Raw genomic sequence first — 17,231 nt, 5'->3', positions numbered from 1 at the left:
TCTTAGAGTAGCATATAGCTAGATTTTTTTCTTTTTTTTCTTTTTTTTGCAATCCAGGAACTTTTTTTTAAATAAGGAAATTTAGCCTATATACCTTTTTTGTGATTGCTGTCTTGTTGCTTATAGAACTTCCACCCTCTTTTCTGCCTTTTGTTGTAATTATCAATTTTTCATTTGATTTTTTTCTTCTTAGGTTTTTGTTATATATCCTATTTGTACATACAATACAATTAAACATATAATAAACACATAATTACTTTTTTTCTATCAATATCTGGAATTCACTAGCATTCACTCGTGCAAAAAAAAATAATTGTTTTACTTCCTATCCTTCTCTCTCCCTTGTGCCTCTTCCATAGCACTGAAATCCTCCATGATTTTAATTTCATCATGTTGATTCTTAATTTAAAAAAAGAAAAAGAAAAAAGCTAATCATATATTTGGCTATAAATGTCATTGTCTTCTTTATTCATAATTGTTCTGATAGCTTACATCTTCCTCTTTCTTGGATTCCTTATTTGTTTGACCAGAGTTTATTTTGTGGCAGTTTTTTTCAGTAAAGATCTTAGAACTCACACAAAAGTGATAAAGTTGGCTGGCTGTGCAGGTAGCTTGTCTCCAGGATGGCGGCGGGGCGGGGCGGGGCACATATTCCCCCAGGTATAGTACATTTACCAGGAGCACTTTCCAGGCCCCAGGGTCTTCTCGTGTGTCCAAAAGTTCGTAGGCTCTACCCTTGGAGATAAAGGCCGGAGTCAGCTGGTCCCTCTCTCTTACTTCTTCCTCTGCTATCCTTGTTTGGAGTTCCTTATACTCTACCTTCTCCCTTCAAGCACTATGCTAGATTTCTTACATGGGTTATATTGATTAATCTTCGAGTTAGCAAATATTAGCCCCACCCCATGCTATATATGAGGAAACCTAGGCTCAATGTTAGGAGAGAGGTTAAAGTTTGAGACCAGGCAGGCAGTCTGATCCTAGATCTACCCTCCCAAGAGGAGCACTGATAGTACCAGGTTCCAATGATGAGATACTTCAGTGAAACTATTTTATAAATAAGGCACCAGTCACCTTTTATCTTTAACCAATTATTAACTACATCCTGAAAAAGACAGAAGCTGTTCCTGACATCCAGGAGCTGCCCTGGCATTCACAGCTAAGCCTTGTTGTTCTCCTATTGAAAGTAATTTCACACAATATCAATATCAGAGGAGGTCACTTTATGATGGTGATGAATCATGAAAAAAAAAGACCACTCCGTGATATGTCTGAACAAAGAAAGAGACATGAACCTTGTCTAAACCACAAAAGTGACCAAACATCCCAACATTTTGGCTAATAGGAGTGACTACTGCTTATTTATCAATTACAGTATTAATTAATTAATTAAAAGTATCTTCCCTCCTTTTAAATAAGATTAAGGTACCTGATACCTACTTTGCTGTACATCTGAAACTAACACAACATTGTTAATCAACTGTACTCCAATATAAATAAAAGTTAAAAAAAAAAAGAAGATACCTGATACCTAATCACTATTACCCCTGCTTCCTGATAACAGCCAACCCAGAACAAAACCCTGCTTCCTCAAACCCTCTCCTGAAATCAACCCGACAGAGGCCCAAACCCAATCGGTCCTTTCTGACTTCTTCTTACTAAGGCGGCTCACAATTCCCCCATCGTGCAGCTAGAGGATTTGGAATTTATTTCATAAGCAATGGGAAATAATCAAGGCTTTCGGAATACGATAGTGACATGACAAAAGCTGTGCTGTAGAAAATGAAACCTGACAAACATATAAGACAATCGAGAAAAGAGACTGTTGGCAAAGAGAGTAAGAAAGCCATTCCAGAAACTCAGAGGATGACAAGGAGACAGAAGCCATAATGCAAGTGGCATGTGATAAATACCTATATGAAGGTAGTGACAGTGGGAATGAAAATGAGTTAACATTCACTAGGACATCTGCAGGAAGAATTGATAGTGGGTAGAAATTTTAACCATCAACATGATTTAACATTCAGTAGACAGGGATTGTCTCAGATTTCTCATAAACTGTTCAGTCTCATTCTGAACAAAATAGAGGATTTTTGTACCTGTAAGTTCACTTCATTAGCATAAGATAGAAAGTTATGAATAGGATGACTTTCAGTTCACCTTACTGGGATTATAAAATGTGAGGTTGGATTTAAGCCTACCATATGGATAAGGGATCAGTTTAGCCCTTAAGTGTCTTTTGGAAGCTCCCACGAAGGGCATTAGAAGTTTAGTGAGCATATTAGAAGACAAACTTGGAACCTAAGTGTGCATATTCAGCAGACCTGCCTGGATCCTCAGCTCTAGGAAACTAAAGCAGATGAAGATGTGCCTCCTAGGAACCAATCACACTATCATTCAAATGGAAATTAAAGAGATGCGTGGTTCCAATGGCGGAAATGAAGAAAACTTCCCAACATTACCATCGGCAGGCTGAGCTCATGGTGGTGCTTGGCAATTTAGAAGCAAGAAGGTGCTACTTTGGAATGAGCTTGGTTCCAAGGGCTTTTTCAACCAAGGTTTTAAGAACTGAGCTCCTTCTCCCCTGGAAATATTGGTACCTAGGAGTACAGTCCAGCCAGGAAAGCTCACAAAAGCCCATGTACCCTACAGGAAGCTTAACTGTGGAATTAATCCAGTGTTGGACCTGGAAAAGGATGTCCTTCGGGTCTGAGGAAAATCAGAGAAAGCAGACATACTTCCTCAGTTTTTCTTTTGCCTCTTGCAGGCAAAATTTAGATCTTCCTTGGAAGAATCAGAAGTCAGTTTTGCCCAAGTCTTTATCTCTGAACTGACCTATTCTATAGTCTTCTCCACAGGCCCGGCGTGTAGCTACAGGGCTTATCACCCCCACCCTAGCCTGATAATCCTGACCTTGTGAGTTCAGCACACCTCTGAATTACTCATTATCCCTGGTCCTCCAAATCTCAAGACCAAGATTTGGCTGCATTGCTCACTATGTCTGTGACTTTGAATTACTCAACCCTCCACCTGTAAAATGAAGATGATATATCCCTAATAGGGTTGATCTAAACATTAAATGAAAAAAATGTATATAATATGCCTAACACTGCTGACACTCCATAGGTTCTCAATAATACAGCAGCTTATTACTTTGAAATAACATTTAAAAGAGCCAAGCACTTTGTATATTTTTAAAACTATACAGATGTACAATCTATTAGATTAAATGATTAGATATGAGTTAAAATTGTAAATGCTTAAAATATACCCAATTCTCATCTCTCCAGCAAATCCTTAAGAGAACATTGTTTTTCCTAACACCTGCACCCAAAATGCATCTGATTGCCCCATTCACATCTTACCCTAACCCCCATAACTCATTACATGGGCTCAAACTTCAAATCTCTCTCGACATCCATCCAAAAACCACATGGTGAGAAAGATGACTGTGACTCAAAATAAATTACCATTTAAATTTCAAATGCTGAAATTTAAATAATCTAAATCACAACATCCTTTCTTTGATTGTAACAAAACACACACCAAAGGTTTATTAACTGTTACTTCAAATCCTCAAATCTACCAGTAATATTGACTAATTAAAAAGGCCATCCTGAAAAATCACATTTGTCTTTTTATAAGTAGTAAAGAATGACAGAGTAAAATAATGGTGAAAACTATGCCAAGGTTAGAAGCCTATTTCTACCCTTCACCTTCATGCTCAAGAATCCTAGAACTAGGGGCTTCCCTGGTGGCGCAGTGGTTGAGAGTTCGCCTGCCGATGCAGGGGACACAGGTTCGTGCCCCGGTCCGGGAAGATCCCACATGCCGCGGAGCGGCTGGGCCCGTGAGCCATGGCCGCTGAGCCTGCGCGTCCGGAGCCTGTGCTCCGCAACAGGAGAGGCCGCAACAGTGAGAGGCCCACGTACAGAAAAAAAAAAAAGAATCCTAGAACTAACTACACTGTGAAATTCGAGTCTGTCCCCAGCCAGAGTAGCAGACTTAATGCACCATTAATCTGGTCTGTTCTTAGGCGCCAATTGAAATAGTCACAGTCATTTGATTTTTAAGGAAAAGACAGTACTGCAGAAGTACATTCCAGAGGTCTTTTCATAAAAACCATCCCGTGTGCTCCATCTGCACATGCAATCTGCTTGTGTATATTTTCAGCCAGCTTGCATGGGCAGATTAATGCATACAATTAGAAAGCAAACCCACAGGCATTCGATAAACTGCTTTCACTATTACACTCAGGAGAGTCCCTCTGGATGTCAATAAAAGCCTAGTTTTCTGCCTGTTAGCTAAATAATTGACAACACTAAAAATAATCAGAAGCAAATGAACGAAGTCAGGAACAAGGTGGTAAGAAAGAATACATTAAGATTCTCATGGTGGTGCCCCAGGATGACATCATGAGCTTTTTCTCCAGCAACTTGGATTTACAGTCTGCTCAAGTCCATGGTTGCCCTTCTCTACAGAAAACAAAACAAAACAAAGAACACCATGCCTAGTCTGCTATTTGAAACACACATATCACAGCATTGAAAGAATTCCTTATGTGTGTTTCTATTCTGTGATCCTTAGTTTGACAGCTTCAGGAGAATCTAATTTTTTGGTGAAGGGGATGGAATAGGGAACAGCCTGGTTGGTCTAGTGAAAACTTCGTGCTGTTAAAATTCTAAGAGCTCTCGGACTTCCCTGGTGGCGCAGTGGTTAAGAATCTGCCTGCCAATGCAGGGGACACGGGTTTGAGCCCTGGTCCAGGAAGATCCCACATGCCGCAGAGCAGCTAAGCCCATGAGCCACAACTACTGAGCTTGCACTCTAGAGCCCGTGAGCCACAACTACTGAGCCCGCGTGCCACAACTACTAAAGCCTGCATGCCTAGAGCCCACGCTCCGCAACAAGAGAAGCCACCGCAATGAGAAGCCCGCGCACCGCAATGAAGAGTAGCTCCTGCTCGCTGCAACTAGGGAAGGCCTGCGCGCGGCAACAGAGACCCAACACAGCCAAAAATAAATAAATAAATAAAAATTAAATGTTATACAGCAGAAACTAACACACCATTGTAAAGCAATTATACTCCAATAAAGATGTTAAAAAAAATTCTAATAGCTCTCCTATACAATTCTTCCACCATAAATTGATTCTAAGAAAATATGATAAAGGCTTGTTATACAGAGGATCCATCTTACATAAGAAGTTTCTTTCATATTTCTAGCTATATAATGGTCATTCATTTCATTAGCTATTGGTCTTTCAATTTCAAAAGTACTTCAAAACAAAATACATTTAAAAAATACACACATATACTTCTTCTTGTGTTTCTCAATAGGCTTTAACAATCAATTGGAGATACTTCTCATTTTTAGCCAACTTCTCTTTTTCTTGGTTAACTGGGACTTTTATGATATGCAGAAGAAAGATCAAGAGTGAAATGTGCGTGTAATTGAATTCAGCTCCACTGATAGTGTGTGAGGTGCCTGAGGGTAGAACTCTTCTTTCTTTACAGAAAAAGGATGATCTCTAGTATTCAGTAAAACACAAACTCAAGAAGCTGGAGGACTAGAAAAAAAAGGTTTGATGACACAATCTCCCACATCCTTTAAAACTCCAAGAATCTCTCATCCTTCACTTTATCATGTTTAAAACTCCCTAGAGGATGGACTTGTTCAACTTCCCAGTCCTGTACCTAAGACCCCTCATTGGTAAGCAGGTCTTCCCTTTTCCAGTGTAAACAAGGATGCCACAAGATAAATACATTTGTTCTTATTGTGTCTCCAGGCTACAAATGCCCCCATGGCATTTGGGGGCATTCAACTTCTCTGATTGGCCGAGAAATCAACTCTCATCCATTCTCTACCAAAGAAGGGGGAGGCAATAATACCTTACCCTTAATCTATTGCCTGCCGCCCTCTATCTCTCTCTAAGACAGCCAACTTCTCCTGGTGTTTAGCTTCACACCAGCTTCCTTACCCCCATGTCTGCCTTAGAACAAAAGTGGGGAAAGATAACGTCATTCATTAGCACTTCCACCCAACCCCATTCTATCTCCCACTCTTTTCCTGGTCTGGGTAGCAGAGGCCAGGTACCCAACTTGCTAATGGGCAAAGTGAAGTGCTGAGAAACTTCTTTTACATTCCAACCTCTGAGTCTTAAAGCAAGGAGCTGTTGCTTACAGTAGAGGCAGGAGAATCTCAGCGGAATGAGAAAACCAGAGGATGCTGTACTTGGAGGAGGGACACACTTTAGGGTGTCACATATGCTCACCCCAACATCAGAATGATCTTAAATTCTACAAATGAGGTATAACAACGGGAACAGATAAGAGGAGGCAGTCAGTACAGTCCATCAGAAAGTGGGAGGCCGATGACTAGTTCTGGTGGAACCAGAAATCTCTAAACAGTCTCTAGAAAATAAGCTGTCTGATGCCATTCAACAAGAACCTCTGTAAGAAGTTACATATCAAGTCCCCATGAAATTCAGTCACTTATATGCCATTTATTTTTTAATAAATTTTTTATAAGATTTTTAAAATAAATTTATTTATTTTATTTATATTTATTTTTGGCTGCATTGGGTCTTCGTTGTGGTGCATGGGCTTCTCATGGTGGTGGCTTCTCTTGTTGCAGAGCACGGGCTCTAGGGCCGCGGGCTTCAGTAGTTGCGGCATGCAGGCTCAGTAATCATGGCTCGCAGGCTCTAGAGCACAGGCTCAGTAGTTGTGGCTCACGGGCTTACCTGCTCCACAGCATGTGGTATCTTCCCGGACCAGGGCTCAAACCCATGTCCCCTGAATTGGCAGGCGGATTCTTAACCACTGCACCACCAGGGAAGCCCTATATAAGATATTTTATTTAATCCTTACAAATGGCCGATGGGAGAGATATTACCAACCCTAATTTTTTTAGAAAAACTAAGCTTTTAAGAGGTTTAGTGGTTTGTCCAAGGTCACAGCTGGAGAATGGAGCTAGGATTTTGAACCCAAATCTGCTTGGTTTTAATTCTACCATATTTGGAATTAACCTAGGAACAGAAATATGATTCTTTGGTTTTGTCTATTCTTTTAAGCAGTATGCAAGTAACCTAGCTACTTAGAGCTGGAACACAAACTTATCTTTAAAGCTTGTATAAGAGAGTAGATTATCTACATTATAAAGCACACAGTAGTTGCTCTATACATGTTAGCTGCTGTAATTCACAAGTCATACTGGAAAAAGTACCTTGATGTATGACCACCAATTGGGAGCTTTGCTGATAATTGTGAAATTATTTCTCAATTCTTGTTTACAAAAATATAAGTCCTCAGTCCCTTAGGTAAATCCCTAGTTAGTTTACATTCTGCTTGGGTACTTCTTTCAAACAACATCTTCCTTATATTGGTGTTTTGTAAGTCTTCATAATCAAAAGTAACCTGGATCACCAAAAAGCAAGCCCTCCAAGTTATTTAGAATGGGGAATTTCTCAAATTTGGCAGTATTCTAATATGTTGACTACTAAAGAATACTTTAAGAGTATAGATATCTCCAAACTTAGAACCTCACTTCTAGAATTCAGTTACATAATTAATAGTCAACAATCCAACACCAGATGTTTTGAATAGTTACTATCACCTAGAATTTAAAAGCACAGTGAACAATATGTCTATAAAAGGTACAAAGTTCTGAAAATATAAATTTACCATTGCTGATGTTCTCTAAAAGCTTCTCTTCTGAGGTTTTCTTGAAGTCTCTTTTTCTCCTCTAGTTTATCGCTCTGAAATTTCAAGTATCAAAATGTAATCCATTAGGAAAGCTTTAAGCAGAATCATGATGTTAAAGTTACCCAAGGTCCAAAATCTTTAGGCTCAGGTGGCCTCAGTAGTCCAATATGGTACCTACCAGGGCTTCCAAGGTGATAACCCTCTCACAAGCCATGTGCCCTACACTGAAAGCCAGGAGCCCCAAGTTCTTTCCATGGCTCCCCTCTCCCAACTTGATTGGTATAATCACAGAATCAGTATTTCACATTTTTACCTTAGTTCAGATGATAGCAACATTTATATCTTAAGCAGTGTTTTCAAAATGTTCTAAGGAAAACATGAAATTTCCACACCAATCATGTTAAATTAAAATTATAATAAATGATTAAATAGATGATACAAAATATGTATATATATATATATAAATGGTTAAATAGTTGATACTACATATATATCTCCACATTACAATAAAGCATTCAGGAAAAGATTTTCAATAAGCCAATTCAATTCCCTTCTGACTTAGAATCAGATACTTAAAGCTGTTGAGAGACTGAACAGCAAATGTCCAAAAAAAGCCATCCACTTGAATAGAAGAATCCTCTCATTTTTTAAATTAGTTGTTTGGAGAGTCTAGAGATAAAGAACTTCACATTTGATGTTACTGTCACCATGGCTCTGGCATGTTTTAATCCAACTTAATAACCCAGAAACACTTGTGTTTTTTTTTTTACTATGATACAACTGTTATTTTTTTTAATTTGCCTGTGAAAAACAAGTAGACTTCCTAGACAACAAATTTAATGGGGAGTTGAAACAAGTTCTATAGCACAGGAGAGACTTGAAGTTTTAACTGAATCCAAGGGAGAAGTCAAGCAGCTGGATTTGCTTTAAAAAAAAAAAAAAAAAAGGACTTGTCCCTCAGGAAGACCTGTGAAAAGGGAATAATGGAAATCATCACTTCCAAACTCTAACCTAAGTTTAGCTCCATCTTCCAAAGAGAGGAAAAAACTGTCCATATTGTTCATTTCCATGGAAGTCTTCATTCACACAGAACTATTTACTCATCCCATTTTGAAAGGTAAAATGGATGATTTCAGTTTCAGAAAAAACATAAAGGAAATTTACTACAATCCAAGAGAACTGTAATACAATTCAATTGTAATTCAATTATAATACAAGGTAATTGGTTTATTAATGAATCACAGTTCTAGAAAGCAAACTAACAGAAAATTGTACAACTGAATAAACATGATCTCAATCTAGAAAAAAATCCTGACTCATGAGACCAAAAGTAGTCAATTGTGATGAGCCCCCCACATCTCTGGGGGAAGAAAAGGGGGCCGGGAGGTAAAAAACAGCAAGCAAGCAAGCAGTAGGTATTGATTAAACCAGGATTAGGAATGCTACTTAGAGAACAGTGAGAAAATCACACAAGCATTTAGAGACCAGGGTTGGGTTCCTTTAGCAAGGTCAGAAATTGGAACATGGATTTTCATCTCTTCACTAATAAATTATCATTGGACTCAACTTACAAAAACAGTTACTCAGTAGCTAAATTCTATCCAACAAAGGTCGGTTTATCCCTCAAGAGTTGATGGAGTATTTTGCAAAATACTGGAGTATTTAAGTATTCAATACCTACCACTGTGGTAGCTATTTTAGTACACTAATCCAAATACTTAGATTTAGTCAGACTACTTATTTCTTTCCATTTAACAGTGAGTTAAGGAATCACCCAACCATACTTATACATATACAAATATATAATATAAAAGATCTAAGAACATGAGGTCCAGAAGAAAAAATATGGAATGAGTTCTAGGTCCACCATCACTGAGTGACCTTAAACAAATCATTTAATATCACTGAATCTCATGTATTCAACAAACATTTACCAAATGCCTATTATATGCTCAGTACTATGTTCTGTTAGATGCTGGGAATAAAAACAGAGCAGTGCCTACTCTGGAAAATTTCAGAAGCTAGCTGGGAACACAGACAAGAAAGCCATGATGGCAGTGTGTAAAATATATTAGGGAATAGAGGTTTGCAAATATGTAATATGAATACAAAGAAAAAGCACAGAAGTGGGCAATTGGGAAATGCTTTCAGCAGTTCCACAGACATTCATTCAGTGCCTTTTATGTGGGCAGACCCCATCCTGGGTTAGGGTTAGGGTCAGGGTTAGGGTTAAGGTTAGCCAAAATTTGAATAACATTTGGAATATGGTTTCTAACCTCGGGTTCATGAAGAAGCTGTCTGATAGGAGTATGCTCAGTTTTATAGAGTGTGAGTCCATAGCTTTCTTCAGATCTCCCTGGGGGCTGATGACCAAATAAAAGGATAAGAACCATGTAATGAGAGGTAGAAATTCTAGATAGAGACCAATCTTAAGCAAGAACTTTCCAGGAGGAAAAGGAGGTGATGGGAGCAAGGCTACTGCACTCCATTGTATGGTTTCTTACTGCCCAGGGGCCTAGCAGAGAGGTTAAAAAGGCTGAAATAGAGGCAGCATTCAGCTTACCAAGGCTTGCATCCCAGCATGGGGTGTTTCAGCACAGCAGAGGTGTCTTTTTCTGTTTCTCACAGAAGTACCATCTGTCACCAATCTGAGCACACACAGAACTGACTGCCTGGATGAAGAATCTGTTCCTAATTTGCACAAAGGCAATGATGGGATAGTAGTGCATCTGAATAGGAAAAGCGCATTCCTATAACATATAATATTTTCAATATAGAAAGGCACAAGAGAATATGCCAGTTCAGGAAACCCCAAGAAGCTTATGGATAAATTCAAAGGGGTATGTAGTGAGATGCGTGGAGGACAAGGTTGAGAAAGTAGGAAGAGGCAATTATAAAGAAATTTATATGCCAAGTAAAGGAGTTTGGACTTCATTAAAGGCAATGATGAGCCATTATGTTATTTTAAGCAGGATAGTAAGCAGCTCACCCTGAAAGCAACACAAAGGATAAGCCGCAGAAAGGACCACAAATATAAAAACCAATGGTGTGGTTCTCACAGTAATCCAGGCCATAAATTATGAGTCCCAAATTAAGACAACAGGGACAGAAAAGAAAGGACAAATTCTAGAAAAATGTGGGGGACAGAAATAAGAGGAGAATAAAAAGAAATAGTAGGAGGTAGGCTATATTAATATAGAATGAGTCAAAAAAGGGGGGAAGATTACTGGTGACTATCATTTAAGAGCATTAGAATGAATATGAGGTCACTTTTGAACCTACTGGATTTGAGATACACTGTGGCACATCTAGAAAGAAATATCAAGCATACAGTAAAATATATGGTTCTGGGATTCAAGAATATGGTCTGGAGATGTGGATTTCAGAAATCAGCACACGCAAAATCCACAGACATGGAAATGCGGGGGCTTTCACCTAAGAATATGGTGGCAGAGGCACAGGGAAATGAGAGAAGATGAATGGATGGGACCTGGATAGAACATCAATAGCAGAAAAACAAGCAGAGGAAAAGGATCCAGATGAAATCCAGAGGGGTAGAATTTGAAGGACAAAGTACTATTTAAATAGTTACAATATTACAAACAGTTTAGATAAGTTAGGAACTGAAGAGTCTCCACTGGGTTTTTCAACTAAGAGCTCATTAGTGATTCTTGGCTAGATAAATACCAATGAATTACTAGAGACAGAAGTCAAACTCTGCCCACCAAGGAACAAGTGAAGGTGAGGACTCAAAGAAGGAAAGTTTCTAAGTTAGCTGAGCTCAGCATCACCTGGGGAACTTTGTTTAAAACAGAGATTTTTTTTTTTTTTTTTTTGGTTCAGGTGATTGATAAGGAGTCAGTCTACATACTGGCATGTAGGAACCCAATGTGGTAGAAAAGGCTTTCAAGAAGCTGAGCTGTGATGCTTGGGAGGGAGGAGTTGAAAGCAAACCAGAACAGAGACACTTTGTTTTTAAGATGAGAGATTTCAGTATGATTATACCCCAAGAGAGAAAAACAGAAACAACAAGAAAGCTACAGGAGAAAAGGAGGGTTAACCTATGGAGTAGTAATGTTCCCGGGGAGATGGAGGAAAGATGGGATGGGAAGCACGGGTGGGCGAATCCATCATAGCAACAAGGAAGAGCACTTTCTTATTCCTGCTGAGATGAGACGGGGGCAGAAACAGCAAAGGAAGAGTAAGGAAACAGAAAAATATAGGTACTTCCAGCCTTGTGGTCTTTATTCACTAGAAGGTGGGAAATGAGGTCACGTGCTCAAAACGAAAGGTAAGGATAAGAAGAATGTGAAAGGAGGAAGACGTCGGTAATTAGAGATGAGCCTAGACTGCAAAGGAAAATGCTGTGCACTAGGAATTGTTAAAGACCCAGCTGGGAGGGAAGCCCAGCAATCTCGTGTGACAGGAAGAGCCAGTGTGTTTTTTCTCCAGCAACCCAGTTCATGTGGGTTTATTTAATTTAGAAATAAATTAAACCAATCCAATTCATGTGTAAAATAAAAATCCTCTCTGCCTTCCACACAAGAGGTTGATATAATAGTAGAGTCAAGTGAATTAGGGCACTTCTTTACATGTATAATTCGGTCAGGGCACCCTTTTTCACTGCTTACTTAGCGCTACCCATTGTACAAAGAGATTTGCACCTACTGTATCCTTTAATCCCACCAGTCCCCTTATTACATTATTATACCCATTTTACAGCTAAGGAAAGTGAAACATAAAGAAGCTAACAGCTTACCCTTTTAGTACTACATCTGCATTTCAGAGATATCATTAACATCCCAACATTATGGGATTAAATAATGGGGTCAATTAATGGAACCCTACTGCATTCCAACAACCAGAGGCTTAATGCCCACACCAGTTCATCCACAAAGAAATGCATGATGCAGGAACCATATTTCTGGGAAATATTTGAAAGTTTTGTTTTGTTCCTTGAAAGTTTTCAGAAATGGAAACTTTTCCAAGTTTACAAAAACAAGATTGAAATAATTTCCTTGATGTTGAGTTTTATTTCCAAAACTGTTTTTAAACTGTTAGCCCTCGCTAGTACTTGTTTCCTAGAAATAAGCAACAAGTGTGATTTCTTAAAAACAGTATATGGGGCTTCCCTGGCGGTGCAGTGGTTAAGAATCCACCTGCTAATGCAGGGGACATGGGTTCGAGCCCTAGTCCGGGAAGATCCCACATGCCGCGGAGCAACTAAGCCCGCGCGCCACAACTACTGAGCCTGCACCCTAGAGCCACAACTACTGAGCCCGTGAGCCACAGCTACTGAAGCCCACGCACCTAGAGCCGTGCTCCACAACAAGAGAAGCCACCACAATGAGAAGCCCGGACACCACAACGAAGAGTAGCCCCTGCTCGCTGCAACTAGAGAAAGCCTGCGCACAGCAATAGACCCAATGCAGCCAAAAATTAATTAATTAATTTTTAAAAAAAAAACAAAAAACATGTATATGGATGCATCTCTGCATCTAATATGCATACCTTGTTTTCTGTGCTAATAGGAAATGAAGTAGGTACAAAGTAGTTCCTACTTCATTTTATAACATTAAAACGAACTAATGATGCTTCTCGGTGTCTACATAAAACACTGTGACCTCCAGGGCTCCACATAACTTCCTCAGCTTTATGACTTTATAGTTTACTGGAAAGAATAAGGAAAGGCTTCGTTTGCCACTCAGATCCCTAGCTGATTTCTTGCCCTTTCTGAGGTTATAATACCCTAAGAGGTTGGGAGAATCAAATGAAAGAATTTGTAAACTATGTAGCCCTATATAATATGATTTCAAACATATGAGGATCCAAGGCAGAATAAGATGAATCCAGGAGGTAGGGAGGGTCTTTGACATGGAATTGGAGATTTTTATTTTTTAAGTTCATGGGCATTATGAAAGTCTTGAAAAAAATCACATTATTACTCTGCCATACAGATCTCCAGGAAGAGAAATTAATACACTATAAAACTACATGAGTTGTATTAGTTTTCTATTGCTGCTGTAACAACCATGAACTTAATAGCTTAAAACAACATAAATTTGTTAATAATCTTACAGTTCTGGAGGTCAGAAGTCCCAGATGGGTCTAACGGGGCTAAAATAATACATTGATGTTGAGGGAAATTGGCAGACTCCAGTACCAGTAGCAGCTGTTATGTCCACAAGGCTTTTAGGTAGCTAGCAATATGAATCCCCTCCAAAGACTACAGCAGGGTCTTCACTTCTTTCTACCCCTACAATAAGGACTCTATTTCCAGCATCACATCTTCTGTTTGCATGCTCTGCTATCCTAAGATGTCAGTCATCTATCTGTTCGGTGTAGAAGTTAGGGGTACCATAGTTATGGTTTTGTAGCTCCTACCCATAGGTTTAGTCTCTTTTATCCAATGGCCTTTCTCTACTTCAAGCCAACAATGGCAGGCTGAGTCTCCTGCTCCATCTCTTCATGCTCTCAATCTTCTCTCTCCCTCTTCCAAGGACCCTGATGATAACATTGGACCCACCTGAATAATGCAGGATACACTCTACTTGAAAGTAAGTTGATTAGCGACCTTAATTCCACCTGCAAACTTAGCTCCCCTTTGCCATGTAACAGAACATCTCCCTAAGTTCCAGGGATTAGAATGTAGAAGAGGAGGGGAGGGGGCATTTTTCTGCCTACCACATGGGTTGTAATCTATTTTTTTTTTTTTTTTTTTTTTTTTTGGCGGTAGGCGGGCCTCTCATTGTTGTGGCCCCTCCCGTGGCGGAGCACAGGCTCTGGGCGCGCAGGCTCAGCGGCCATGGCTCACGGGCCCAGCCGCTCCGCGGCATGTGGGATCCTCCCAGACCGGGGCGCGAACCCGTGTCCCCTGCATCGGCAGGCGGACTCTCAACCACTGCGCCACCAGCACAGCCATTATCGCTTCCCTTGGCCATTTTCACACTGGCAATGTGAAGTATGCCATTTCTAGATGGCTAATGTCCATTTTTCTTTTATCTGACACAAGCTATTAAATGGGCTCACATTTAGTATGAAAAGCAACAGATTTGTATACAACAGGGAGAGCTAAGGTCAGGGTGGCAGTCCGGGCCAATTAGCCAGAGAAATCAAGTCTGTGGAAGGACCAGAGTGGGCGGCTCCTTCTCTTGTAAGGCAATTTAGATTAATGCTCCTCAAACCAGTATGTGTACAAGAATCACCTGGGGAGCTTGTTAAAATGCAGGTTCTGTTTCAGAAGGTCTGGGGTGGGATTTGAGATTCTGTATGTCTAATAAGTGGTATCAAGGCTGCTGGTTCAAGGACCACATTTTGAATGGGATGGATCTATACGTAGCAACTCCCTTTCCCCATCTCTCACTTTTGGACAAATTTATACCAATAATCATTACACTTGCCATGTTAGAAAAGCCAACCCAGTTAAGACTTCTGTAGTTAATGATTGCTGTACATCTGGTGTTATAACTTGGAAAGGAAGGGAATGCTGCTTTTACTCAATGTTAAAGAAAACTGTTTCAGCCACTCACATTTCTGAATAGTATACATAATTTGACCAAAGAAGAAATGACCTATAAATGAGCCACAAGCCAGCCAATTATGGGTATTCAATGACAACTAATAAATCACTTTTAGGATAAGAGTTTACAACACAATTCTTTAGGATCTGCAAGCCCCTTAATTAGATTTAATTATTTTCTTAGTTGCACCTGAAATACAGAATGATTATGCTATATAAAGGGAATACCTTCTCTACAATCACAAGACTGAAGTGTGAACCTTCCTTTGAAGGAAAAAATGGGCCGGGGGTGGGGTTGAATGGAAAAGAGTGAGGAATAGAGAGGTAGAAAGAGAAGGACATGTTTTAAAAAGTTATTAAGAGAATCTTTTCAATGAAGGTATAATAGCTGATGACTTGGAAGTGAACTGCTGAATCAAATTTAGTAAACAAATTGCCTATATTCTTTTTTTTTTAATACCTCCAGCATTTCAATTCCTCATGTATAAGTCCAGTCTTATCTCTACCCCAGAGCCTACATCTTTACAGATGTAGCATCTCTACAGCTGTAGCATCTCTACATCTACACATGTTCCCAGACTTGAGAGACAAGGAGGTGGGACTTACAGACTCATTTTACAGGAATAGTTTGGAGAGGGGTAGGGGCCTGTCCAAGGTCACACAGCACAACAGGACACCTTGCAAGAAAGACTTAGTTTGCTCCCCAGCCAGGTAGAAAGTTAGTCTTTTCTTAGTCCTTCTCGGGGAAAGAAAAGACTAACACTCTTGCACATTCCACAAGCCATCAGCTTTGGGCTTCATTAACTCTAGTAAAAATATCTATTGCTTGGTAACCAGGTTTAAATTTTGACCAACACTCACTCAATCTTTAAGAGGAAAACAAAGAGAAGGATGAAGAGAGATACAGACAGCAAGAAAAAGAATTGTGTTTTCATGACTTAAACCTGCAGCAGATGTCATACTTGGTCATCGGTATCATGAGTCAACTCCTTGCCTGCAGACCTCCAACACTTAAAACCTACTACAGCTTAGGACTTTGTGGGGAATGGGAGCAGTGGGCGGGGGGGGAATGGGGATAGAAGAACAGTACATTCTTCCTTCTCTAGCAGATGAGCATTTTTAAGAGATTTTCCCCCCCAAGCCCCAGAAAGAGTATCAAAACTAAAAACATCAGTTCGAGGTCTGAAATAGATATCACTAATACTGAAATGTAAATGCATGCTTTTTCTTTATCAGTGAGAGAGGTATGTTCACCTATTTAACACTCACCCTGGAAAATTCAATATTTGGATATAAATATGATGGTGTACCACTGGTGGCCATTGTTACTAATTGCTGTGCCTTCCGGCCAAATACACAGCTACTCCTTTGATCACTTACCTGAGAGGCGAGAGTGGGATGACAAAGAACTCTAGCTCTGAGATCAGTCAGACTGGATTCAAACCCTACTTCTGTTTACTGGCTAGGAGTCCTTGGGCAAGTTATCTAATCCTCTGTCAGTTACATTTGCAAACTTGGGTAATAAGAATATTATACACTTCATAGGCTCTTGTGAGGATTAAACACTTTGTATATGAACAGTGTGTAGGAGAGAACCTGGCACATCAGAAGCCCTCAGTAAATGCTGACTCACCATTCTCTCCAATGTCTTACCTTTTCTCTCTGAATTGCCTTCATTTTTTGGATTTCGGCTTCTTCAGCTTCCCTCTTGATTCTTATATATTCTTCTCTTTTTAGCTAAATTGTATTGAGATTACAGAAGAAAAAAAGCAGTTACTATTTTTCAGTCTGAACCAATGGAACACAAAATTATGATGAAAGGAAGAGCTTCGGGCTTCCCTGGTGGCGCAGTGGTTGAGAGTCCGCCTGCCGATGCAGGGCACACGGGTTCGTGCCCCGGTCCGGGAAGATCCCACATGCTGCGGAGCGGCTGGGCCCGTGAGCCATGGCCGCTGAGCCTGCGCGTCCGGAGCCTGTGCTCCGCAATGGGAGAGGCCACAGCAGCGAGAG

The 17,231-nt window shown here is 39.9% G+C and overlaps 1 protein-coding gene across 4 annotated transcripts in view; it reads right to left on the bottom strand.

Annotated features, from left to right (window-relative positions):
• EPSTI1 (epithelial stromal interaction 1) overlaps positions 1–17,231 on the bottom strand; it is a 109,828-nt gene that overhangs the window by 64,783 nt on the left and 27,814 nt on the right. For all 4 annotated transcript variants that reach the window (XM_024125983.3, XM_024125982.2, XM_028497297.2 and 1 more), the window contains exons 5-6: positions 16,875–16,958; positions 7,682–7,755 (exon numbers count right to left, since the gene is read on the bottom strand). In XM_024125983.3, coding sequence (XP_023981751.1) covers positions 7,682–7,755; positions 16,875–16,958 — 158 coding nt within the window. The remainder of the gene's footprint in view (positions 1–7,681; positions 7,756–16,874; positions 16,959–17,231) is intronic.

The sequence above is a fragment of the Physeter macrocephalus genome, chromosome 13 (assembly GCF_002837175.3).
Source record: "Physeter macrocephalus isolate SW-GA chromosome 13, ASM283717v5, whole genome shotgun sequence".
NCBI classification, from domain to species: Eukaryota; Metazoa; Chordata; class Mammalia; order Artiodactyla; family Physeteridae; genus Physeter; species Physeter macrocephalus.
Note: the sequence above shows the minus strand (reverse complement) of the source record. Positions and strands in the feature narration are given on the sequence as shown.